Source organism: Maniola jurtina, chromosome 7, assembly GCF_905333055.1.
Source record: "Maniola jurtina chromosome 7, ilManJurt1.1, whole genome shotgun sequence".
NCBI classification, from domain to species: domain Eukaryota; kingdom Metazoa; phylum Arthropoda; class Insecta; order Lepidoptera; family Nymphalidae; genus Maniola; species Maniola jurtina.
The window spans coordinates 10424271-10452036 of NC_060035.1; the positions used below are offsets into that span (position 1 = coordinate 10424271).

At 36.2% G+C, this 27766-nt stretch overlaps 1 protein-coding gene and 1 long non-coding RNA gene across 3 annotated transcripts; one reads left to right on the forward strand and one right to left on the reverse strand.

Moving 5' to 3' along the window:
* Positions 1-2374: 2374 nt before the first annotated feature.
* Positions 2375-3106, reverse strand: LOC123867204. The gene is made up of 3 exons (XR_006796362.1): positions 2979-3106; positions 2705-2707; positions 2375-2419 (listed from the first exon to the last, which is right to left on the reverse strand). It is a non-coding gene; the product is annotated as an uncharacterized LOC123867204 (long non-coding RNA).
* Positions 3107-4413: 1307 nt separating this feature from the next.
* LOC123867200 (antichymotrypsin-2-like) lies at positions 4414-12274 on the forward strand. 2 transcript variants are annotated; one of them, XM_045909121.1, is made up of 9 exons: positions 4414-4577; positions 5739-5884; positions 6299-6442; positions 7042-7245; positions 7762-7860; positions 9018-9158; positions 9797-10006; positions 10138-10294; positions 12095-12274. In XM_045909121.1, exons 1-9 carry the CDS (start codon positions 4553-4555, stop codon positions 12226-12228), a joined length of 1260 nt encoding a protein of 419 aa, XP_045765077.1. In that variant the 5' UTR covers positions 4414-4552; the 3' UTR covers positions 12229-12274. The 2 variants fall into 2 exon arrangements, with proteins under 2 accessions (XP_045765077.1, XP_045765078.1); XM_045909122.1 differs by having other exon boundaries at positions 4416-4577; positions 5790-5884.
* The last annotated feature ends 15492 nt before the right edge of the window (positions 12275-27766 follow it).

Genomic DNA, 27766 nt, shown 5'->3' on the forward strand with positions numbered 1-27766 from the left:
CTGAGACGGAAGAAAAAAGTAAGTAACTCGATCTGGCTCACAAGGTTTCCGCCATGGGGTTTGTGGAGTCCACTGAATACATAAGATTTTATTTATTTTTGTGCAAGATTGCAAGTGATTTTAAGGTTATATGTATTTATTTTGTACATGGGCGTGAGAGTGAAAGATATATGTAGATAACAAGTGTAAATTAAAACACCCCTGACAAGTGAAGTTTAAAGTAACTAGAAAAGAGCTGATAACTTTCAAACGGCTGAACCAATTTTCTTGGATGATAGCTAAGAACACTCTCGATTATGCTCTGGATCAAGCCACCTTTCAAACAAAAAAAAAACTTAATTAAAAACGGTTCATTCGTTTAAGAGCTTCGATGCCACAGACAAATACACTTATAACTCCCCTCTTTTTGGGTCGAGACCGTTAATAAATAATAATAAGAAAATAAATAAGTTCAAATTCATTTATTTACATTTTATCACACCATGCATAAGCTTTCAGCATAGCACATTTTCATTACAAATTCTCCTTTATAATGCCTGGCTGAGTTTGTTGTGGGCTCTTATCAGACTTGGGCGCGTTTGGAACCCTCGTAGATTTAGTTTTAAGAGCCTCGTTCATGGCAGCGACAACTCGTTGGTGGGTAGATCTTAAAATAGTGCCGTTTTCACAGATGAAGGAAATAACGTTATCCGTGCATGTCACCTTTTCCCTCTAACCACACCTCATTCCGAGACAGGCCGGATGAATGAATTTTGTTTGAGATACAAGATTTTTTTAGTCAAAAACGGCAAAGGGAAAATTCAAATCGACGTATGGGATGATGCCTATTTTTCCTAAAAGAAAACATTTTACTACACAAACTAAAGACATTTGAAAAGTAAAGTGTGACATAACTTTGTTAATTTTTCAATTTCCTAGTTTCTTATAATATAATTTATTTACCCACAAAGTTGCCTCAAAATTTGCCCTAAAATAGAGATTTTTTAAGGGTCATAACTTTTAAAATAAATATAATTTTACGAAATTTATTATTTTAGGGCATAGATAATGGAGAGAAAAATCGATATGTTGCTTAGTTATCTAAGATCTAGAATAAGAATTAATACAATACAATAATAGATGTAATACGTTTGTATGGCGAAGCGCTTAAGAAGGGCAGTTAACGTACCTAATTATTAATTATCACCACTACATCATTGTTTGATAATCAGAAAGTGTACAATAGTAGCCAATTTGAATAATGACTTTGACTTTGTCTTTAAATATTGATGAACAGTAAACTGTATTGTGTCTCTCTTTTTTTCAGAGTTCCAAATTGTCGCAGTGAGCCTACCCCCACCACCTGCACTGTTTTCCGCTGACAGACCATTTTATTTTATTTTGAAATTTAACTCTTTACCTTTGTTCAGTGGTGTGATGTACGCCAAGTAATAAAAATGTATTTTAAGAGCTGCTAATTCTTACATAAACCACTTTTAGATTAAATTTCATGAATGTGTGAAATAAATAAAATAAGTGTTTATCTGTTTTTTATTTATTTATTTCTATTTCCTTTAACAGGAGCAGAATGTATAAGATTTTGGAAAAGTCTTTCTTTTTAAATATACCCTATGGTTTCGACTACTTTTTATACATATGTAGGTATATCTATTAAACTTATATTGTACTTAAACTTATCTAAATATCATGAATGTTTGAAATAAATAAAGTAAAGTAAATGTTTACCTGTTTTTTTTTATTTTTTTCTAGTTCCTTCAATAGGAGAAGAGTGTATAAGAATTTTGAAAAACCTTTCTTTTTAAAAATTGACGCTATGGTTTGAAATTGTTGGCGAATCTTTAAAATGAAATAAATTATATCTGTAAAATCATAGTAGATAATCATAATCGCTGTGTAGAACAGTGAGTTTACTCCTCATTGAGCGTTCTCAAAATTATTACACCACTGTGACCACCACTTACCACCAGTCAGCCAGAAGTCACCAGATGAGATCGGACAAGAGCTAACTTGTCATCTAATTAAAAAAATGCGATGTGACCATTCTGAAAAAGAGGATTACTCTATCTCCTGCATAAAGAGTACTACTGGTGCTAGGCTATACAAACATAATATTATGCTTATTCAGTCATACCTAATTATAAATTATTATTTATTAGTTTATTACTCTTGAATTCTTACTAAGAGACCGCGGGTTCTAATCCCGGGTAAACATTTTGAAATGAAATGAAAATGAGAATAATTTATTTTTCTTAGAAGTATTATGTGTCATTTCACAACTTACGAAGATTGGGTTGGGCCTTAGAGAGCCTCCCGGCAATAGACCGGGATTGACATAAAAATACAGTTAAAACACATTGATATGCGAACAAAATTTTTTCACGGTTTGATCACTAAATAAATCAGCGCCATCTCTTAAACACTCATGAACTGACACGCAACCAGTGTTCACAATGTATTAGGGATGTGAGATTAATGGAAAAGAATCGATTAAATAAAAATCGATTTTTCTTTAATCAAAATTAATCGATTTGTCAAAAATCGATTTTAATAAAAATAAAGCGACCGACATAGCTCAAAGGATTAGCAAGCTGAAGTGGCAATGGGCAGGCCATGTCTGTCACAGAACCGACGACCGTTCGGGCAGACGTGTTCTGGAGTGGAGAAAAATGAAATGATAAGCATCCCAACAAAATGGCAAACCTACTGTCTCAAAAACTAAAATATAAATTTAAAAATAATTACTACAAGACACATAATTTACATAATCGATTTACTAAAAATCGATAGTAAACATCGATTATTTTTTAACATCCCTAAAATGTATATGTTAAGTTGACATGGCTGGTTAGTCAATTGTAAACGGTAATTATAATATTTATTAAAATGTTAGAAATATACGTAAAATATAATTTTTGTAATACTTACCGAAAAAAGATATTCCATCCTTTTTTTAGTCACCTTTTTATCGGAATTAGTACACTTTTTTACAACAAAACTCTGCATTTTGGCAAGGCAAAGCAACGTCTGCTCGCGTTTGAAATCCAGACGTCAGTGAGCTCATCTCGGTGCTGTTTGGCCATTTACGCACCAAAGAGTCGGTGCCGTTTCGTTTTTCAATGACCATGTCATTACGAAATCACACTTATATTATAAAGGCGAAAGTTTGTGTGTGTGTATGTGTGTGTGTGTGTGTGTGTGTGCGTGTGCGTGTGCGTGTGCGTGTGCGTGAGCGTGTGCGTGTGCGTGTGCGTTTGCGTGTGCGTGTGCGTGTGCGTGTGCGTGTGCGTGTGCGTGTGCGTGTGTGTGTGTGTATGTTTATTACTCCTTCACGCAAAAACTACCTGGACGGATTTGGCTGAAATTTGGAATGGAGATAGATAATATCCAGGATTAGCACATAGGCTACTTCTTATTCCGGAAAATCAAAGAGTTCCCACGGGATTTCGAAAAACCTAAATCCACGCGGACGAAGTCGCGGGCTTCATCTAGTAATATATAAGTCTATGTTAAAACATCATGATTTAAAGTACATCTTAGTTATCTAGGGAATATAGGTACTGTTAAAACTTTACACTTATATAAATTACTAGCCGATGCCCGCGACTTCGCCCGCGTGGATTTAGGTTTTTCGAAATCCCGTGGGAACTCTTTGATTTTCCGGGATAAAAAGTAGCCTATGTGCTAATCCAGGATATTATCTATCTCCATTCCAAATTTCAGCCAAATCCGTCCAGTAGTTTTTGCGTGAAGGAGTAACAAACATACACACACACACACACACACACACACACACACACACATACAAACTTTCGCCTTTATAATATTAGTGTGATAGTGTGATTTTCCAGTGAGCCTGTTATATTGTTTGCCACGGTAACAAAATGGAACTGCTTGACCGTGCAAAGTTGATTTAATAAACACCAGTCAAGTGTATTGCACAGTTGTCCGACAAAATATAATACATATCAACTAAGTAATTTGCAATGAAAATAAAACTCTAATTAGTTATTACATTTTATAAGTTGGTCAATGACTAGTTAACTTGTAAAAGCCTACTTAGCTGTGACACTTCATTATATTTACTACTATATCCAAAAACATTAAGCTTAAATATTAATCCTTACCAGCTAAATGGTTGATTTAGCTGGTAAGGCTTAATATTTAAGCTTAATGTTTCGCAAACGGATCCCTCAATCGAAAAATGATTTTTACACACCCGCAATATTTTGAAAGACCTATGCAATGACCCACACCATGGCACGTAGGGGAGGTATTCTAAAAAAAAAAATTTTTTAAAGATTTTGTTGTGCAACTTTGTGCGCGTGATTAATACCTATGTATAGATGGCAGATACCTACCCATACCAAATTACAGCTTTCTATGAGAGCTATATTAGTCTCTGAGCTAAGCTACGGATGGTCAGGCGGATAGACAGACATGGCGAAACTATAAGAGTTCCTTTACTTCACAACGGAACGCTAAAAGCATCGTCAGCCTTCACACATTGCACTGGTTAGTTGTGAATCGGCATTCGCTCGAATCGTCCGACATAATGAAGCCAATATTAATAATATGCTGTAAGTATTAATTGTACGGACCACAATTCATTAAAATGACTACGAACTACTATTTTATTCAATCAAATAATGAATCGTAGGGAACTGCATTTAGTTTTTCGCAATTTCGTTAAGTTCGATATATTCGACTGTCCTCAAATTTTTATCAAAAAAATCACATAAAAATTGATTTATCTTTTTAAATTATTGTTTTTTTTTTTTTACTTTGAGAAAAACATATTTTCATTAGAAGACATGTTAGAGTGACATTCCAAATTTTAAACAGATTTTTTTTGTGCATTTTAAATTTGTTTTAATACATTTTTGAAATGTGTAACAGCATTTTCAGATTAACTAATAATAGTAGGTACAATATATGTACATATCACTACCCATATTAACATGCCAAAGTCTGTTTGTTAGTTTGTTTGGTTTATTGGTTTGTCCTTCAATCACGTCGCAGTGGAACAACGGATTGACGTGAGTTTTTGCATGGGTCTAGTTAAAAACCTGGAGAGTGACATAGGCTACTTTTTATCCCGGAAAATCAAAGACTTACCACGGGATTTTTCAAAAACCTAAATCTTCAACTAGTTAGTTAAAATCCTGTACTTACGTAAAGATTAAAAGTTGAGCATTTTTCCTATAGTTTCCGTAGAGCGTTGCTAAGTTGAAAATTACACGGAAAATATAATTCGATTATAATAATTATGGTTTCGCATTAAATCTAACAGAATTGAGTTAAATTATGATTCGTCACACGGATTCGTACAATAGTGATAAGAATTTACTTATTTTACTGTTTAAAAATACATCCTTGAAGTTTCAAAATATCCTGTTTTAGGTAAGTAACTAGGTATTTATATTTATTACTAATAACTGCTTCATTGCTTTATGCATGTAAAATGTCAATTAACAAATATCTATTTTATGTACCTATAGGTAGGTATAAGCCATGTGTAAATAGTAAGGCCCTAAGTTATAAGAATAGTAGATATTTATTAATACCTTAAATTCTTACTTTTAAAATTTATAAAATAAAGCAATAACTAGTAACAGGTAATCTTAGTTCATAAAATTGTGTCCTCGCGTATTGAAAAAAAAAAACTGCTAAGTTAAGACCCGACTCATCAGTCATTTACAACTTCTTACTAAATACATTTTAATAAATATTTTATCAAGTTTCAGCGGCTAAAGTTACAGGAGTTCTTCACACGTTCAGAATTTTTACAGTTTTGTCTCTCGCTGTCATCGCGACGGGAGACCAAGAAAAAGTTGAAATTTTACTGCACGATGGGAACAACAAGTTTACGGCAAATATGTTTTCCGTGAGTGAATTGTGTAGATTAATTACTAACTTAACAATTATCATCAACATCATCATCATCATCATCTCAACAGATCGCGGGTAGGTAAGGCCGATTCTCTTCTTATAATGAAAATGGCTTAGATTAGACCATAATCCACTACGCTGGCCAAGTACGGATTGCCTTACTACGCACACTTTTAAGAACATTATTGGAAACTCTCAGACTCGTACTCATAGATTTCCTCGCGATGTTAGCAAAATGATGTTTAATTGATTGAAACGTGCATAACTCCAAAAAATTAGAGGTTCGTGCCCAGGACCAAAACCCTTACACCCAGTAGGCCGCTGAAATATTAACCACTTGATTATTACTGCTTAGCTAACAGCAGGCAGGTGCCATTTGATGAAAATCTTACTATACCAATAATTACAGGAAGTAGCAAAAGCAAACCCAGAGCAAAGTTTTGTAATATCAGCATTCAATGTTATGACACCTCTCGCACAACTTGGCCTAGCATCAGTGGGTGAGTCCCATGATGAACTACTGAACGCTATTGGAATGCCTGATGATGATGCTGTAAGTATATACTTATTGATATTGTAGGAATATTTCTCGGACATTTTAACTCTTTTTTTTTTAACACTTTTTTTTCACAAATCTTAAGACCGTGAAATTTTAAAACTAGACATTTCCACGGAAACCTGCAAACCATAGATAATAGATGTCAATGTTTTGTTCTCGAACGTGTCTACAAAACACTGACTTTGGTTTCTTTATAATCAACTGATCATAAAACTACGTTTCTATAAAGCAGTAGTTTTGTTGGCGGTGGGTTCCCACATCCTTCCGCATACTGTTTTTATTTCCTCATAAATAGATAGTGGTGAATTTCAGCATTGCATGATAACTAATGATGCATATTAACTTATGAATTAAGTAAAGTACAAATAACTTAAATAACCTTTCTATATGTTTTAGACTTAGAAAGTTTTTCCATGGAAAATAGAATACAAGAATACAATAAAATATATAAGTACCTACTCTTGAATCGTCAAATAGATAATTATCTATTAAAATGCTTGTTTATTAACTTATTATTGTTTGTTTATTAGATTTGGTGTACCTACTATTAAATAACTTAAATAACCTCTCTTCTTATTATACCTATTTTATAGACGATGGAAGTTTTTTCCATGGTAAATACAAGAATACAATCCGTTAAAGGGGTGACACTGAAGACAGCTAGTAAAATTTATGTTGCTAAGAATTATGAGTTGAACAGCGAATTTGCCGCTCTCACAAGAGATATCTTTGGATCTGAAGTCCAAAATCTTGATTTCAATCAAAAGGGCTCAGCAGCGAATGAAATTAATGCTTGGGTAAATACAAATAATTAAGTACAGGAGAATATGATTACTCGATAGAGAAACTGGTGCCTGGTCACTGGTACTGGTGAGTACTGGTGGTCGAAAGAAAAAAGCTGTCATTATTATCATCATCATCCACCGATAGAGGTCCACAACTGGATACCTACAGGTCTCTTGTAGGAGCTCCCACCGCCACGGTCCCATACCGCCTGAATCCAGGAGCTCCCTGCGACTCGTCTGATACCAGCTGCCCACCTAGTGGGGAGTCTTCCACCGCTGGGCTTTCCGGTACGAGGTCGCCATTCTAGCACCCCTTCCGAATAAGCTGCAAAAGTTCCAAAAATAGTGCTTTCTAGCCAGCTGGCTAGTTATTTGATAGCCAGTGCCCAGTGGTACCAAATACCAAACACTGGCTACCAAACACCGGCTACCGAACAAAAATATTAACCTAATTCTTCATTAAGTTATTGTTTTTTTAATTTTTTTTATCAAAATAAATTTTACTGAGGTTTATTTTTATTAATTCAGGTGGAAGAGCAGACTAATAACCGCATTAAAGATTTAGTTAGCCCTGACAGTATCAAAGACGAAAGCAGAGCTTTTTTAGTCAACGCAATTTACTTTAAGGTATGAAAACTACAGTAACTATGATCACATTCGTATATCATCATCATCATGAACCCATCGTCGGCTCACTACTGAGCACGATTCTTCTCTCAGGATGAAATAGTTTTGGCCATAGACTAACACTCTGGCCAAGTGCGGATTGGCAGACTTCACACACTTCAGATATCGTTCTCAAACGTCAGACATGAAGGATTCCTCGCGATGTTTTCCTTTACCGCTAAGACATGTGATATTAGTGATATTTTTAATTACTAAACCAGACATAGCTTTGAAAATTTGGAGGTGTCTACGATTGCCACTGCACAATTGATTTTGATTTATCATGCAAAATGTCAAAAAAAATACCCGAGTACGGAACCCTCGGTGCGCGAGTCTGGCTCGCACTTGGCTGCTTGTTTTTCGTTACAATACACTATTATTCTACACTCAAAGACCGAAAGCGCTCATTGAGCGAAAAACTTGATCTTTGATCGTCATCATCATCCTCCCCCTTCCTTTCCTTACCTTACCCTCGCTCTCCTCCGTTTTTGTTGCTTCAAGTTTGTAAATGGGCTCAGCCAGAAGACACGCTCCTTCGTCCTTCAATCAGCTCACCTTTTCGACACCTACTTACGCGTTTTGCTACGGTGTATTACGGTAATTTGCTGTTACCCGTTGAAGAGTTCCGTCCTTCATTTCTGCTATCTGGTAGTAGGTACTATCCTGTGGCAGTAATATCAGATAGCAGAAAAATCTGTTTCTCTTTACAATGGTAGTACCTGTGTACTACCCCTACCATTGTAAAGAGAAACAGATTTTTGAAAGTCAATTAAGGTTTGGCGGAATTATGGAGTAACGTTGAAAAATATCTTCATTCTCTACCTATCTCCACGAATCATATTGTTAATCCGGAGTAAGTATTAGCTCCCGATTAGCATTAAAAATCAGTAGTTTCAGTTCAGTGGATTAGGTATGTATCTTAATTAATTTTTATATCAAATAGTCTGTTTGATATAAAAATTAAAAAACTTTTTTTCTGTCTATATTCTCCGACTGTTTTCAAAATAAGTAGGTAAGTATATTTAATATAGAAGCGTTTACAGCGTCAATATAGGTATAGATCATATTAAGAATACCTAGTATATAAGATGTTATTCATCATGAGCTTTATTTTTAAGGGATTTTGGAAAGCTCAATTTAATAAGGATCTCACTAGGGATATGGATTTCCATGTTAACAATGGAGAAACAATGACAGTTTCTATGATGTACAGAAAAGGCTATTATATGTACACAGAAAGTGATGATCTGAAATCTCAGGTTCGTTGTTAATAGAATTATGATGGGACACAATTCTGTAATCTAATACCAGCCTCCCACGGTGCGTGATATTGCGGTCGGATGTTCAGCTCGAACACACCATGGGAAAAATCCATGGTAGCCACCCATCGCGGTGCGTCCGGTCCGCGGCGAGTCGGTAACTTCAAAGGTGTGGTGCGAGGCGATGCGCGGTCATCCGCATAGACGAGCATGTCAAAACCTGATCATTTTTTAAGTGGAGTTTTCTTGTTCAATTTAATATGAATTAAATGGAGTAGCCGGATGAGCCTATTTATCATTTTTTAAGCCTTTATCAAAATGAACCCACGCTAAAGAATACAACAGCACCAGAACACAAGAACAAAACGATTCATTTGATGCATGATGCCGAGTAAAAAGAAAATTGAACCGAAGAAAAATACCATAAGAACAGTTGCAGCGATACGTTTTGGAATTACAAAATGGCTTCGAATCTTAAGACCCACAAAGACTGACACGCACCATTGTAAGAGTTTTGTGCGTGGTGCGCAATAATCGGCTGAATCACGCACTGTGGGTAGCCTGTATAGCACTTAGTAGGTAAGTTCTTAAGGCCAAAGCCGTTAACTTTCATTTTCATTACCTATTTTAACTTTCAGGTTATCAAAATTCCCTATCAAGGAGACGAAACATCCCTAGTTGTGGTGCTACCTCGTGGTATTGAAGGTATTAAAGAGGTACAAGAAATACTTAGGGATCCAAACGTTTTGGACATAGCCCTTAGCGAAATATATGAAACAATTGTTGAACTGTATCTTCCTACGTTTAGAATTGATACCACTACTGATTTGAAAGATATTCTCGAAAAGGTACATAATAATGACAAAATGTTTAAAAAATTAATTATATTCAAAACACACGTCATAATAACACTTTTAAGGTCTGAGCATATAGACATGGGCTTAATCCTTAAAAGTCTTTTTTTCCACTTCTCCTCCAGATGAATGTTACGAAAGTGTTTGACTCTGAAAAGGCTGGACTATTTAATCTTATAAAACCGGACATAGATAAACGTGATTTGTTGTACATAGATACAGCTACACAAAAAGCTTTCATTGAAGTCAACGAAGAAGGCGCAGAAGCCGCGGCTGTAACTTGTAAGTACCGTCGAAATATAATTAAGATTAATCCTTATCGTCATCATCTTCATCAACAACCGAAGGACGCCCATTGCTGGACATAGGTCTCTGGTAGGGAGACTTCCACACGCCAGGGTCTTGCGCCGCCTGAATCCAGCGGTTCCCTGCGACTCGTTTGATGTCAATGTCTGTCTACACAGGGGGGCCTGTAGGGGGTCTTCCAACGCTGCGCTTTCCGGGGGAGGTCGTCATTCCAGCACCTTGGAACCTCAACGTCTATCGGTCATTCGAACTAAGTGACCTGCTTATTGCCACTTCAGCTTTGCCACCCGCTGAGTTATGTCTGTTACTCTGGTTCTCCTACAGATCTCCTATTTTCTGATTTGATCTCATTGAGTAATGCCAAGCATAGTTCTCTCGCTTAGCAACACGCACTGTTCGAGACTTTCGTCCTAAAGCATTGATGAAGAAGATTAATATAGCTACTTAACTTACTATCAAATATTATGATTTCATAAACCATATAAATTATTTTGGTATCTGGTATTACTGGCAACTTTCTGATTCTTATGCACCTATAGATATTATGTAAGTAGGTGCACTAATTCGCTCTTTTGTGAGGAATCCAAGAACGAGATAATACTGGCCATACCTAGTAGTGACTAAACTAAATAAAACTAAAGTTTATAATAACGTGCCGACCTAAAATTACTAATAAGCCAAAGATTACTAAATATAGGTACAAGCACCGTGGCACGCTGGAAGTAGGTATGTAACCCTGATCCATTTGTCTTACTTTTTGATTGGTATAATTTTTATGTGAGTACCCGTACAATAATAATAATTAATACTTAATAATTAATGAAAACTTTTAACATTGAAATATATAACAAAAAGCGTGTCCTACCAGTCACGTCAAACTAGGGACATTGTACGTTATTTAGAGTGACTTACAATTTATCTACGTCAGCCACTAATTTTACTCGAATAAAAAATTCTTGTACAGATAGATCTAACTGGGACTCTACCAATGGGAGAAAAGCACTATACTATATGTACTAGCTGATGCCCGCAGCTTCGCCCGCGTGGATTTAGGTTTTTAAAAATCCCGTGGGAACTTTTGATTTGCCAGGACAAAAGTAGCCTCTCCGTAATAACCCGTCTCCGGGATGCAACTTGTTTCTGTACCACGTTAAAACATTTAAACGGATGATCCTTTAAAATCCCGCGGGATTACCAGGATTTAGGAATGCAATTCCTTACAGCATCAGGGTTGAGGAGATGGGTCCTCGAAGTCAACGACAAAGTCTTTATTTGGTCTACCTTCAATATCAATTTATAACCAACAGTTTCTAAATCCCATCAGCTTTGGTGGTCAGATCCTCTGCAGCATCAGAATGGAGGATTTGGAATCCAAATTTTTATGGAACAATGTCGCAAAGTTCCTTTATCGGTTAAAAAAAAATTACGCAAATCGGTTCAGAAATCTCGAAGATATCGGTGTACATAGGTAGAAAAACACAACTCCTCCATTGTTGGAAGTCGGTTAAAAAAGTAGCCTTTGTTACTCCTTGGCTAATCCTCTACTTGTCAGTGAAAGTTCCGTGAAAGTTCGTTCCGTTCTGAAGATTAGCACGTTCAAACAGACATACAGACAGACAGACAGCCGAATCCTTTTTGACTGAACGAGGTCGTTAACTTCGTGTAGTCAAAAAGAATTCGCCGGCGCGCGCGTCGTCCTTTTAATTCACTTACGAAATGCTCGGCGAATCCAAATACAGATTTACTTTAAATTAAAATTACTTTTTATTTTTGCAGCATTTGGAATCGGCATAATTCATCCATCCATTGAACCTCCTCCAATGCCTATCGAGTTCAAAGCGGACCATCCGTTCCTATTCTTCTTATTAGAAGAAGGCGATGTTCTATTCAACGGAATATTCTACTCTTAAATACACGCTAATAAAATATACGCTAATAAATACACGCAATTATTTCGTCCTGCTCTTTTCGTTTAAATAGTAAAACATAAATAAGACCATTTATGTTACTTACCAAAAGAATGCCTACAAAGTATAAAACCACATTGATTTTTAGGGATCCGTACCCGAATGGTGCCAACGGGACTCGATTTCTAAGACTCCGCTGTCCGTCGGTCCGTCTATCCGTCCGTCTGTATGTCAGCGGGATGTATCTCGTGACCATAATAGGTAGAGACCTGAAATTTTCAGCCGCATTTTTATTGCCGCTGCAACAACAAATACCTACTAGAAAATTCAAAATTGATGCGATAAAAATTATTTAAAATTTAAAAAGTGTTTCTTGTACGATGGTACGGAACCCTTCCTGTGTGAGTCCCACTCGCACTTGCTAGTTATTACCATCAAAAATCCCCTTGATCAGAATTCAACAAAAAATAACAAAATATTTAAAAGGCCAAGCCGTACTTTTTTAACCAAGATGTAGGGTTTTTAGAATCAGAGCTTATAAGTAAAGTTGTTTGTTATTTTTTGTTATAAATGTGATCCAGTCAAGAGCACTTAAAACTATATACTTTGGACTTGAGATAGGTCCCATGGGCAGCAGAAATCTAAGCTCAGCTTACGGCTTGGCTCTACTAGAGATCTCATAACTTTTTACAGTGAAAGCATTATGAACTTGTGAGTCTTGGCAACGTTAACATGAAATGAAATGATTTTGGTGGGATAATAAGTATATAGCATTAATAAGAACGTAAAATTTTGACAGCCTCCCTGGCGCAGTGATAAGCGTGTGGTCGTATTAGAGAGAGGTCCCGGGTTCAATTCCCGGCAGGGGTTTGAAATTTTTTAATTTTTAAACTTTTGGTCTGGTCTGGTGGGAACATCGCGAAAGATGCCTACCTCAATCTAGCTCTTGCGTTGGATTAAATTAAAAAATTGTAACTTAATATTGTTATAATTTAATATTGTTGTAACTTACGTTACCTGCCAACCCACACTTAAATATTGCAGTAGTAGTGAATGCCTGAAGCTGGAATTGAACCGGAATCTGGAGCTGCAGTGGTAGTGGGTAGGCCATGGCTATCGTAGAATCAACGGCTGAAAGGAAAGATGTGTTCTGGAGTGAAGAGTATGGGTGGATGAACTAAAGAAGGTGACGGAAAGCGGGTGGTTGACGAAAAGGAGGACTGTGTTTGTTGGTGCTCTCTTGAATATGCCTATATCCAGCACTGGGCGCATAATGGCTGATGGAACGGAAAGGATTCTAAACTGTAAACGTACCTAAGTACTTACTTTGGTCTAAGCTTCCTCGCTTCTATGAGAGAAGTAGCTTTGACATTTTTCCCAGAGTAATTTATTACTATTTAAGTATAGAGAAATATAACTGTTAGTAACTAAATGAGATTCTAATCCCACACATGCAATTAATTTGATGCTTTACAAAGTCTAAAAGTATTTTACTAAAAATACTTAAATGAATAAAGTTTTTCGTTATAACAATAAACAACTCTTTTACAAAACCTTCGAACGATATCACAAACAACTCACACTTGACCGCACTATTTTCACAGCTTCAGGCTTTGTAGTCAAAAGTAGCGAGATGAAATTTTAAATGGAAATTTATTTCGTACTCTGAAAACATTTAACAGCATGAAAATATATTCATTCGGCAGTATATTATTACACATAAAATTGAATTTTAACTGTGAAACCTTATTTTGCACTAAATTTATTGAATTAATTAAGAAATCTCACAAAGACTAAATGCGGATAAAATCAAAAACTCTTTCATGAAAGCCTTTGTATTTTTGTGCAATAAAGTTGTTTAAATAAATAAATAAATAAAGATTTTTGATTGTACTAGCATGACCAAGTAGAAGAGATTTATGTATTATGCACCTGATGGTTACTGAAACAGTCAAGAATCAAGATGTAAGACCTATATGATATTATCTACTACCTACTTATATCCTAAAACTTAATAGCTATTAAACCTTGTTAAGCAAACTGTACAATTATTGCAAAAGTCCACAAGGAACATTTTTCCCGATGAGAATAAAGAGAATCATTACCAAAAAAATCGTGGTCTCGGCATAAAAGTAGATAGAGTTACGACTTTTGTATTCAAAGGAATGTAAAGTTTCGTATAAAAATTACACTAATACGGGTTTGTAGCTTGACGTTATCATTAAAAAATTTAAAATTTGTGCAAGTTCCCAGCCCAAAGTAATAGTGAATGAAGAAAGAAAAAGAATTTCCTAACATTTAGAACATACATAATTCTCGAAGTTTCTTTTATTCTTTGTACATTATTCATGAGGATTCGTAATGAGCCGGCTTGAGCAAGAGTCGGTAACGAGCTCAAGTTTCCTTTCGGAAAGCAGTTGCCATGCTTTATTTTTTTTAAGGAGCCAAATCAACAATTTATGACACACTTGGTATGGTATAAAGACTGCCGGATAAATATCTATCGCGAAATAAACAACAGTCTAAGTACTTGTAGCACAGTGTAGTCTACTATAGTCTCTAGTGTTTAGTCCCAAAACACAAAGGAGGATTGATTAAAATAACAAACACAAGATAAAGTTGAAAACTAAAACCCGACTGCGATCGTCTTAATAAACGCTAAAATATTGTTTTTCTGTCGCTTGGTACTTATATTTTAAAATTATTGTACATTTATATACAAGAGCTCAGAATTTTCTCCTCTTTCATTCGACATCCCACTCGATACAATAGCAAAAAAAATTTTTGGAGACCTCCACTTCTTTTGATGTAACATCCGTTAGGTAAATTTTTTCGTATAAAATATAGCCTATGTCACCCATACCTTTACAACGAATCAATTGACACCACATTCATCAAAATCGGCCCAGTAGTTTGGGCACTACGGAGAAACACACAGAATCTGGATACAAACATACATACATACAAACATACATACATAGACTGCTAAAATCATAACCCTTCCTTTTAGCTTTGCGCAGTCGGGTAAAAAACGAAGCAAATCGATTCCGTGCAGAAAACGAAACTTGATTTTTCAAGATAAATTGACATAAACAGTGTGACTAAGAACTAACATTCTAAAAGCAACCCTAGAGAACATGAAGCTGGCAGAATTAAATTGTCTCACCCAAGTTACAATGGGAAACTACTCCAGAGGCGATTATCTTGTTATCTCCGTACTTTGTTTTCTTTGCCCTGTTTCAAACAGTTTACACGCGGCTCACTGGGATACGACTGTAAAAACCGCTGTCTTTTTGTCTAATTGCATGCTGGAGTAAACCAAGTAAACTTTTAACAAGTCTCTCTAAATTATCATTGTCTATTGAAAATACTTGAGGCGCCTTCCGGCACGATGGGCTGAAGTACCTATCCTATGAAGTGGATAGTAGGTAAGGACAGGAGTGGTGGCTCGCGCGAGGAAAGCCATAATCAACTGTGGATGGCCGCAGGCAGGCAAGCATAACATTATGACGATGGTAATGATTGAAAATAGGAATTTTGTCCAAATTCTCTTCAGTTGCGTCTGCGTATTTGGTAGGTAACTATGATTTCGCTATAATATAATATTATGTTACAATACAGAGAAATATACCGAATCTTATGAGCGCAATTCTTCCTCGACCCAAACTAAGCCAAGCAATTTTCTATTTTTACGTCTCTACAAAATCTCTAAAACAATTGAAATAATAATACTTAATTGATAAAAAGATTTTATTCATTTAACATTATCGACACGTATAATTCTTTGCAATTCGTATGGGCTAAAAGGCTCCTCCTAAGTCCTAGGTAAGTAAGTTGATTCGCAAACGTCGTCCCAAGTCTTCCATCCACGTTGGCTACTATTTTTCGTAAGCAGCAACGAAATAAGATTAATACTGCGTCTTTTCGTAAATTATTAACCCCCGACCCAAAAAGAGGGGTGTTATAAGTTTGACGCGTGTATCTGTGTATCTGTCTGTGGCATCCTAGCTCCTAAACTAATAAACCGATTTTAATTTAGTTTTTTTTTTGTTTGAAAGGTGGCTTGATCGAGAGTGTTCTTAGTTATAATCCAAGGAAATCGGTTCAGCCGTTTGAAAGTTATCAGCTTTTTTCTAGTTACTGTAACCTTCACTTGTCGGGGGTGTTATAAATTTTTTATTTACACTTGTATTAATCAAGAATATTTTATCTTTAATCCAGGTTCGTAACGGAATTTGTTGGGGGCTCTTCTCAGTACTGGGCGCATTTGGAACCCTCGCAGCTTTAAGTTTACGTAATTAATTGTCACCGTAACATCATTATCTTACAAATTCAACAATGACAATCAAAATGTGTACCTACCTACGGTACCCAATTTGAATTCATGATTTTAACTTTGATGACTTTAACTTTGAATTGAAAATATTAATGTATTTTTGTTACTAATTACTAATCAAGGATAATCGTGTTCGTAACTGACCATAACGCTTCGAAGCTGGTTACGAAAAACCAACCAACGGGGAAGGAAGCGTCCATGCCTCGTCCTAAAGACCTTATGACCATGTATGTGGATGATTGGGTTTGGTACCAATAACGTGCAACTATATTTTTGCTAGGAGACGCTTGACACTCGCCTGTGTTCTGGCGTCAAGCCAGGCTATAAATCTAAGCGAGCGAACGCTACGTCATGTCAAGCTAGGAAGGCCCGTGAAGGTTATAAATACCGTCCACGTAAATCTATTAAAAGACATTTATATCCTAACTTAAATCGATTAGCACGCTTATGGGATAGGTAGCTGCTCTTGCTACTCTCCCAAAACTAGACTCCCCCACCCTTACTAAAAATCCCCTTGGAACTCGTTTATTTTCCTGTGAAAATCCCATCTGTATGTAATTTAAGTAATTAATTTGATATATTTTTCAATTTTTAACAGAATTCAGTAAAAGGAGGAGGTCCTCAATTCGACTGGTTTTTTTTTTTAAATTATTATAGAACTACATTACTCTTGTAATATACTGTATTCGGCAATAAATTAAATTATTTTTTTAATTTTTATTGATTGTGGTTATTTAAGTATTACCTATGTTGTTTTTTTTTTAATTATAATGTTGTTGTTTACATGAACTTACCTAACTTAAATTGCACAGCAACAATATTTTAATGATGCTCTTGATTATTTCCTGTTTCGACCCAGACCTATATTTTCTTTATCTCATTCTATCTCTGCGCTATAGATATTGTAGAGTAATACTGAAGATGTTTGCACGAAATAATCCAGTTAAACTCAAAGAAAATGCCTCAGTACATTAAGTTTACCTTTGTTCGTAACCGCACGTGACAGACAATGCCTACTTGATTTATTTTCCCTTAATTATTTCACTTGTTTTGTTAGCACAAAGTGAGGCGTAGCACATAGACATGCTCGCACATTACGAGGCAACCTACACGCGCCGCAAGTAAGGTAAGTCAAAGCATTTATTCAAAGTAGGTAGCATTATACACTTTTTAATTGTCAATTGCTGAATTTGTAAAATGATCTATTGGTGATAATTAAATTCGTAAGCTTAAAACTAAGCTACGAGAGTTCCAAACGCGCCCAGGTCTGATAAGAGCTCACAACAAACTCAACTGGGTATTGTTTTTATCACTACTTCAAATATAGGAATTAGGACCTCCTATATTTGAAATAGAGCTTTGCGACCCGAATCGCACTTTATTGCGACGTAACAAGAGTTGCTATTTTAACTTCTTTACGGAGTGGGCTTTCTATACCTATAAGGTACTGTTAAGTATTCTGTGGTACCACGGACAATCTATTGTTGGTAATCATGCGCAGTACGTGGTTGCGTCGAATTTCCAACCACCCGAATTGAGGTAGCGCAGAAGTACTCATGATGTCATTCGTTTGTCAATGTTACTGAAAAATGCTATAGTAATTTATGCATATTTAGGTAGCAATGTAAATTTTTTAGCATTTTCATAAATCCTACCTTACATCCTTATTGTGGATTGTGGCTTGGTATTTTTCTGTCATTTTGACCTTTCCCACTTTCAAAAATTTCTCCTTTCCACCTTTTTGTTCTATTACCTGCTTGTTAGTACAGAAACATGAAATAATTTGCTTGCGGCTCGGTGCTGCAGTGTGCGTAGTGACTAATGTGCGATCAGTGTTAATGTGTATTTCTATTTCGTAGAGAAAACAAAAACACACAAAGCTTTCAGATCTCTAGCTGAAAGCACAAAAAAAAATATTTCGCGGATTTTCCTTTATTCATTTTACATTATTCATGAAACTGCTGTCTCCGTAACGAGTCGGGTTGAGAGCGAAACTCGTTGCCGATAAATCCAATAATGAACTGAAGTTTTCATTCCGATACCAATTCCCGATCTTTAAATTTAAGTGGTTTTTAGGTAGAAATTGTACCCTTCGTTTTAATTGCAATTAGCTGATAACGATTTCATTACCAAATTCGAACTTTGACCCAATGTTCAATGTTCGACAAAGTAGATGTAAGATAAAATGGAACATTATTGCAAAGGCCGGGAAATAGGCAATTGCAGGTCGAGTATGAGTTGGAAGGCCGAGCCGTAGACGAGGACTTCACTAAATACGAGACAGGCAATTGCCATTTCCCGCCGGAGCATATAAATTATAGTGCTTTTCTCAAAAGAATGCAGGGAAATAAAACACACTTTTATGTTATACATTAAATTTAATTTACCTTTGTCGCTAAATATAATTCATCTGGGGCTTTAATAAAAATTGCTTTATGTTTTCGCCAGTAAAAATTTTCGATTTCTTGCTTTTTAATCTGGTCGATTGTCGTTTAAGAAAAGTAGTTAAGTTCTCATAATTTTTCAAGTTAATGCCGTTTTTAACATGAACTGTACATTTCAGCATGGAATAATTAATTGCCCATAGTGGCTTTTTAGTTTTAGCAATCTTATTAAAATACGCCAAAAATCCTACTGTTTCGGAGAAAATGTTCACTTTTTTCTCGTTTTTCATAATATTTCAATATACTTTCATGTATTTTTTTTTGACTTCGCTGGAACCATGTTTTCCATTGGAATTTGGCTTCTGATCTTAAATCTGGTGGAGTACAATCAATCACAAAAAAAACAGTTTCACCCTAATGCCTAAATATCAGTTTTTGTATTAAAACGATAAGAATCAAAATAAAGTTGCGTCCAACGATTGTTTAAGTTTTTTGTGGTAAAGCCAATGATAAAATATTAACCTACTTATAAAAAAGAAGTAGGTAGATAATATTGTGTATGACGTATCTAAAGACAAAACTAGGACACTTATTTCACATTTGTAGGGTGCTATCTCTTTTACTCTCATACGCTTTTATCTTCTATCATACTCATCACCGAGCACAAATTATGTTGGTACGCCATGTAATATGAACGGCCCTATATTATGTTCAGTAAGTTGTTAAGTTACTAAAAAAAGCTTGAATACTTTTTGCTGTAAGAAAAGGAATCACAGTAAACCACGAAATCTCATCAGTTTAACCTTATACAACTCGGGTCCATTTATAACGAAGTCCCGTCAATCTATTTAAAGACTTGGCGAATAATTTATTTTAATTAACCACCAACGACGGACGGCGCCATTTTTTCCTTTAATTTATTTGCGGCTTCTCGATGGCAGAGCTCTGAACTGAGACATTCGTTAAAAAAGTTTGAAATCGAATTAAATTCGCCCCTTTAACTACACTCAATTTTCCTTCACGACTTCATTAACTGAGTCCATTCCGGTGAGCAGAGAGCTGCTTTTTAATAGAGGTGGTGATGTCTCACAAACGGACCTCAACTTGACTGCTGCACCAGAGGAATATGGTTTTGTCGTTTAGTAGGTAAACTAGTCTTGCTGCTAGTTACTTGCCTGCCTTTATTCTGCCTATCAATAAAATCTTAATGATAGGCAGAATAATTAAAATTACAAGGGTAAAAGTGATTACCTATTTTATATTTACTCAAAAATATTATTTACAAGTTCCATTACGTTCTTAATTGTACGATTAGGTGAAGACACTTTTTTTCACCTAATGCATGATTTGTGCTACTCTATGATTTAATAATATCTATAGCTCAACGCCGGTGAGCTTCAGTAATGACCTCGAAGGACGTTAAATCAAGATTGCTGAGGAAGATAAAAGTAGCCAAATTTAATACTTTTATCAAATATCAATCCACGACGCGCTTTTTTGTAGGCTAATATTTTTAAGAAGTCATTTTTCCCCACCATTTTCCATAACTGTTTGTTCGTATTTGAGATAAATCGTATTATAAAGTAACTTTATGCTTTATATGAATCTAAGTATTGCCGATTTTAAAAGGAAGCTTTTCAATATTCAAATTTTATTTTGCTCCATAAATCGAGATCTCTGTTGAATTTCTACCGCAGTATAATAAAATCTCTACACCTACTTGACACCATGTTGTAAGGTATAGCTTCCACTTTATCTATTTAAAGTTTCGAAACTGTACATCTTTTATTATTTATTTATCAGTCGACTTCGAGACTCACTTCGAAGTTTGCCGAAGGTGAATTTACTGTACCTAAGAAGAGAATTTAAATTTCCAATGGTACATTGTAGCAACTGACCTCACCGTTCGGTAAAGAGACTAAAATATTATGTTGCCTACCTTAGTTACTGCATACAACTTGCAGGTATTAAATCGCTTCAAGGAAAATTCTAAATAATTACCTAAGTGTAAAAGTGTAAATTAAAAATTTATAACACCCCCGACAAGTGAAGTTTACAGTAACTAGAAAAGAGCAGTTTCAAACAGCTGAACCTATTTTCTTGGATTATAGCTAAGAACACTCTCGATCAAGCCATCTTTCAAACAAAAAAACTAAATTAAAATCGGTTCATTGGTTTAGGAGCTACGATGCCACAGACAGATACACAGATACACACATCAAAGGGTCGGGGGTTAAAAATGAAAGTAGTTTCGATAGCTGCAAAGTGTCACTACCAGATGGCATTAACAATCGCTTCAGTACTGAGGGGACAACATAATTCTCCGGCATTAGCAGCAAAGCGAACCGTGGCCTAGCGGTCAAGGTGTCCACGATGGTGGTCACGATTCCCAGAACACGTAGGTTCGAATCCTGCCGGTTTCGCATTCTTTGATATGTATTTAAAACTATACTGCATACTTTTTTATTCTACGAAAATTTATCCCTTTAAACCGACTTCAGAAAAAGAGGAGGTTCTCAATTTCTCAATTGGACTGCATGTTTTTTGTTTCACATGTTTCTTTGCTTCGCATATTTTTCACGTGTTTTTATTTTTGTTTTGGTTATATTAAAGTATATGAGATGCCCGCGGTTTCGCCCGTGTGGATTTAAGTTTTTAAGAATCCTGTGGGGCCTGTTGATTTTTCTGGACAAATTTTGCTTTTCTGTCCCCCTGTTGAATTTATTATTGGCACTGTCTGGTGGAGGAACTTGACATCGAATTTCGTTTTTATAGTTTAAAAGCTCGGGTACCTACTGGGCGTTGGGGCTGACTACAGCTCGCAATATGCAGTAAACAAGCACTTTATCCTGCGCGCCGTCAGATGCCCCTCTGCTATTTTAATCCCACTTTAAAGTAGGACGATACTGGACTCGGCGTCTCGGTGTCCGTTACTGTAGATATTTTATGAAGTTAATGTTATACTCCCATCCAGTATCTCGCCGTGGTCTCAATCGATAGCCGTCCATTCGTTGGACTTACGAGTAGGTCTCATAAAGCGGTTTCCACAATACACTATGTATCTAAATGGACTACCTTTAATACAAAGAAGGTAACGAAAACGTAAAAGTCCCCTGTTAATTTTCCTTTGGTTACTGTTTTTATCGGTGCTTTAAAAAAGCGATGATAGCCTAGTAGTCAAGACTTTGGTTAAGCAATGAAATATTACTGATTTAAGGGTAAAGGAAGACATCGTGAGGAATTCTGCATGCCTGAGAGTTCTTGCATTGCCCGCTGTGGTGGACTATAACCTAAATTAAATTCATTCTGAGAAGTGACCCGTGCTAAGTAGTGGGCTCCGACTACCGCAAGTTGCAGGTTTCATCTAGTCATAAATAATAATTAATCTAAAAAAAATATATTAATGGAATAAAACAAGTAGGTTGTAGAATTTAATAACTCGAAGCACAACAGAAGCTAGATGTGGATTTAAAACTTCAACTGATGTTTTGTTGCTTATAAAATTGTAGAATAAAATTTAATGCCAGAACATTACCCGAAGATCTTATTGTACTGGTGCGATGCTGCGTAGAAACCTCTTCCAAGTTAGGCCGTTTCCATAATATCATCACTTACTAGTTACCACCAAGGTGAGATCGCAGTCAAGGGCTAACTTGTAATGAAAAAAAAACTTGCCCGATTAGTTTATATCCTTAGATCTTTACCTATTCCATATTTTCGGGCGGGAAGCTTTACAGCTTCTGTGCTACATTGATTAAAATATATGAATAGGCAAAAGACAATTTTACTCAAATTGAAAGGAGGAATTGAGAACTCCCGTTTATTCGTATTACCAAATTTACGACTACCTCTAAGTTCTAACATTTAATTGGAAATCCGGGCCGCAATAAAAGTAGCTTGATGACTAGAAGATTAAAAAAAGGGGACGATTTAAAACATCGATGTAATAAAACAAAACTGACGCTGTATCTATAATGCAATGTAGCATCGCAATGAATTTATTTTTTCCTTAGTTTATCAGGCTTCCGTACCCTAGGGGTACCAACGGGAGCCTATTACTTAGCCTCCGCGATCCTTCCGTCCGTCCGTCTGTCTGTCAGCAGCTGTATCTTATGAACCGTAGGTAGAGAGGTGATATTTCGACAGAGTGTATTTCTAGTATATCAATTCTATTGCCGCATTATAGCCGCATTTAGATTTTATTTATTATTTGTGGTTGTTAACAAATAAAAAAGATTTCAAAATAGTCGCTATGTAAATTAAATTAAATTAAAACGTACCTATTATAACCTAATTTTGTACGATGGTAGGAACCCTTCGTTTGCCAGTCTTATTCGCACTTGACTTTTTTTAAACAAAGATCTACATTTAAAGTTTTGTTTGATATTACCCACTACTTACCTAATTTTTTAGACATCACTTGCTTTATCGGTGAAGGAAAACATCGTGAAGAAACCTACATGCCTTCCCTCCCTAATGTTCCCGAAAGGTGTGTGAATCCACACTTAGCCACTATGGCCTTAATCCTTCTCATTTTAAGAGGAGACCCGTGCTTAGTAGTGGGCTGGCGATGAGTCGATAATGATGATGATGATCATTTTTCTTGCCAAGGTATATTCGGTAAGTTTTTATCAGCTTGATCAACCCATCGCCGGCTCACTCTTGGCTTACTCTCCATATACCTAGTACAGAGAGCTACCTAATTATTTAATGTGCGTCACGGCCTTAATATGCCATGTGTAGATACAGTAAGTACACGAGAGGGAATACTCGTAATATAATAATTTATTCATCGGTCTGTATCTCGGGTGGGCGCCGGGTGCGCGCTGAAGGTGAATTTACTGCAAGGACCGCTTTTAAATTTTCAAGAGCACTTCGAGAACAAAGGGGCGTTGGACTTTATCAGACGTTAAAGAGAGTAAAATATGTCCATTGCACGGGCGCATGGAACACAGCTTTACGGCTCTCGACAACACCGCAAGCACCTGCTTGCACTATTTCTCTTGTAAATATCTTAGAAAACTATGAATTCACCCATACTATGTATTTTGACCACGATTTTTTCAGCGTGGATACCTAAGATAGCAACAGCACCAGCAGATAAGATCCCGACCTCCCGAATAGAATGCCGAAGTCTCAACTACTAGGCTATACCGCTCACCCATATATTATACTAGCTGATGCCCGCGACTTCGTTCGCGTGGATGTAGGTTTTTAAAATTCCCGTGGAAACTCTTTGATTTTCCAGGATAAAAGTAGTAGTAATGTGCTAATCCAGGGTATAATCTATCTCCATTCTAAATTTTAGCCCAATCCGTCCAGTAGTTTTTGCGTGAAGGAGTAACAAACATACACACACACACACACATACAAACTTTCTCCTTTATAATATTAGTGTGATACCTAGGTACCTACTACTTATTAAGTAGTTATATTACCTTTGTAACAGAAACCTTGAGAGATTTGATATCGAATTAAATTAGCGTCAATCTCTTTCGTGACTTCATTAAGCTCCGTTATTCCGGTGAGCCTCGGTAATGACCGCACAGGGTGTTAAATCAAGATCGCCAAGAAAGATTAAAGCAACTGAGTTTTACACTTCTATTAACTAACGCACGATAAATTAGCAACGCCATTGTGCTTTAAAAACTAATGATTAGAAAAACGAGGACCGGACTCAAACACGAAGTGTTCTGTATATCGAACAAGAAATACTCGTAACAACCGTGACTAGGTTGCATCACCAAAAACCGGCTAAGTGCGAGTCAGACTCGCGCACTGAGGGTTCCGTACTTGAGTAACTTTTCCAACATTTTGCACGATAAATCAAAAACTAATAAATATAAAAATAAATAAAAATCTGTTTTAGAATGTACAAGTAAAGCCCTTTCATATGATACCTCACTTGGTATAGTTATCTTACTTTGAAAATTTAGAGACAATTTTTTTTTTTTTCTGTGATGTATCCACAAATTCACGGTTTTCGGATTTATTCCTTTACTTGTGCTATAAGACCTACCTTCCTGCCAAATTTCACGATTCTAGGTCAACGGGAAGTACTCTGTAGGTTTTCTTGACAGACACGACGGACGGACGGACAACAAAGTGATCCTATAAGAGTTCCGTTTTTCCTTTTGAGGTACGGAAGCCTAAAAGTGTTATTTCTTGTACGACGGTAGATAAGGAAGAGTTCGTGTGCAAGTCAGACTTACGCTTGAAAGGTTTTTGGTAGCAATAATATACCTACTGATTACGATTACACATTTCAGTCAAGCCGATTAGTGGTGCCTACAGACTTTTTATCATCAACATTATCCACGATTCTTTCTTTGAAGGTCCGGGCTTTACTCCCGAAGATTTCTCCATTGATCTATGTCATTTGCGCTATTACCTACCAAATATATCAGTTCGCTTTGCATCCATCCAACCATTGAAGTCTTGACCTTTTTGTTCGAATCTTTTCGTCTTTTTTGTACTACCTACCTAGTAAGCTTAGATACGTTAGGTGTTATCTACAGTACATACGAAAACTCAATACTTAGAGCGGCAAACTAACATACATTTAAGTAAGATACGGCTTGTCCAACCACCGACGATTAGCGAGAAATGTGACGAACTAAAAACTACAAACGAGTTGGCGAGCAACGAGAAGTGAGAGTGTTGGGATAGTTTTGTTATTAGGTGCCTACCTACCTAGGTAGGTACCTATTTTATATTATTTTAACAGTAAAATAACTCACGTTCCGACCCATTGACTTCAGAAAAAACTAATATAAAACCACCGAATGAAAATCAGAATTCAATGACTAGGTAAAAACAATGGAACAATTCGTTGCGTTTGGTCGCCTCTGATAACAAAATAAAAAATATAGGTTGGTGCATAATATGAAAATAGAAATATATTAAAAGACACAACAGCCCGGCTAGCATGGGCAGTAGATAAAAATTATATCCCCGATTATATCCACTGATTTCTATGACATCAGTGGATATAATCGGGGGATATAATTTTTATCTACTGCCCATGCTAGCCGAGCAGTAACTAACGACCATACTGAAAATAGAGACTGATTCTATGAAATGAAATATCTACCTACCTATATAGGTAGGTACACCCTGCTTCCTAGGTAGACAGGTACAACTGAGCGAAGCGAAAATTGTATGTCTATGGGTACAACTGATTGAAGATCTTTGAAAGTAATTGATTGCCTTTTTTAAGGTTCCGTACCAAAATAGCATAGGTACCTAAATGGAACCCTTTCTCCGTCCGTATATATGTCGCAGGTATATTGTCAAAGCCGTGATATTACAATCTCACTAGTAATATTATATTGAAACGGTAGATTGTCCATTGACTTCATTTCTTAAAAATCAGCCCGGTTTTAGTGACATTGTAATGTCACGGGGTCATTATAGTGACATTGTAAAAAATCTAGGTACCTATATTATGAGTGAAGTTGGCAGTGGGAGACGTCAAGCGTTCTGATTGGTCAATTCTTTTTCAACCATCGTTTTCAACATCGGAAACGACCAATCAGAGGCGGTCTCATAATCTAACGACCAGTGAAATTGTCAAAATATCATTGCCTTACAATATAACTTTTCCGGTACCTAAACCAGAAACCCACAGCTAAAACTAAGCCCATTTAACAATAGACCTACTAGTTAACAAATAAACTTAAAAATAAAATAAGGAATGAACCACGACGATATTTCTACAGTGAGTAGAAATATCGTAAATTTATTAGGTACCTATTCCAAATAGGTTTGTACCTAATAAATTGTTTGTTATGCAGTATGATGGCCAGATAGGTTTGTATGCTGGTCAGATAGGTTTGTATGATATCCAGCCTACCATCGCAACGTGCCGTTGGAGCAATATTTTTAGCATAGAGGATTAATAGGCACGCCTCAATGCGTTCACAAAGGCCTGCCTGGTCTTTTTATAAAGCTTTCATACCCGTAAATACGCTATTGTGTTGTGATTTCAACCGCATCGTAGTAAATAATAAAAAACCTATCTTCGCCGGGGGTTTTAATGAATGAAAAACCGCGATTTTCACCGGGCTAATGCAGTGAAATGAATACCTACCGTACCCAGTTTATTTATTTATAGTATTTAGTAGATATCTTCATTGCAGGAAAACAATACAAGATACAGAAGACAGTAGAAACTACATAAAAGTGCAAAGGTGGCTTTATTGCTAAAGCAACCTTTGTTGAAAGGATTTAACTGCAGAGCGTTAATTTAATAATAATAAGTACGAGTAGGCAGATATTTTATAACAAGCCCAGCAGCAAAGAGTTTAGATCAGTTAGGTAGGTAGGTAGTAGGTACCTACCTATACTTAACTATTTATAAAGGTATCTTCCTTCAATCTACATGATGAACGTTTAAGCTTGGTAAGTAGGTACTCTTTTCATGAAAAAGCAAGACCAAGGGAAAAGTATTACCAGGATACCAGGATATAAATTTAGACATCATAATATGTACACAGGCAACGCTGCCCGATTACACTACACGAAGTATGAACGGTGAACGAAGCCCATGTGGTATGAAGGAACTAAGAAATTATCTACACCCGCATCTCTACACGAGAAAAACTGCACAATACGCAACATTAATTCAAAAAGAGCGAAGATGTTTAAGCGCCCGTATGGCGTGCAGAACGCAGTTGGAACTGATAGGATCTTTAATCTTCGCACCTTTCGCGCGTTCTGCGCTTATGTAGCCGCGCTTAGAGCCACGCTTTATAAATAGGCGCGGGGACGCTTTGTGAGCTGAAACGAGACTAGCGAATGATAAGAATCTTGAAAGTGC

Excerpts from the sequence above, each read along its gene's own strand:
- LOC123867200 (XM_045909121.1), top strand. The coding sequence starts at position 4,553 with ATGAAGCCAATATTAATAATATGCT. Across the intron at positions 4,578-5,738 it reads GCCAATATTAATAATATGCT|TTTCAGCGGCTAAAGTTACA; the intron begins GTAAGTATTAAT and ends TATTTTATCAAG. Across the intron at positions 7,246-7,761 it reads CGAATGAAATTAATGCTTGG|GTGGAAGAGCAGACTAATAA; the intron begins GTAAATACAAAT and ends TTATTAATTCAG.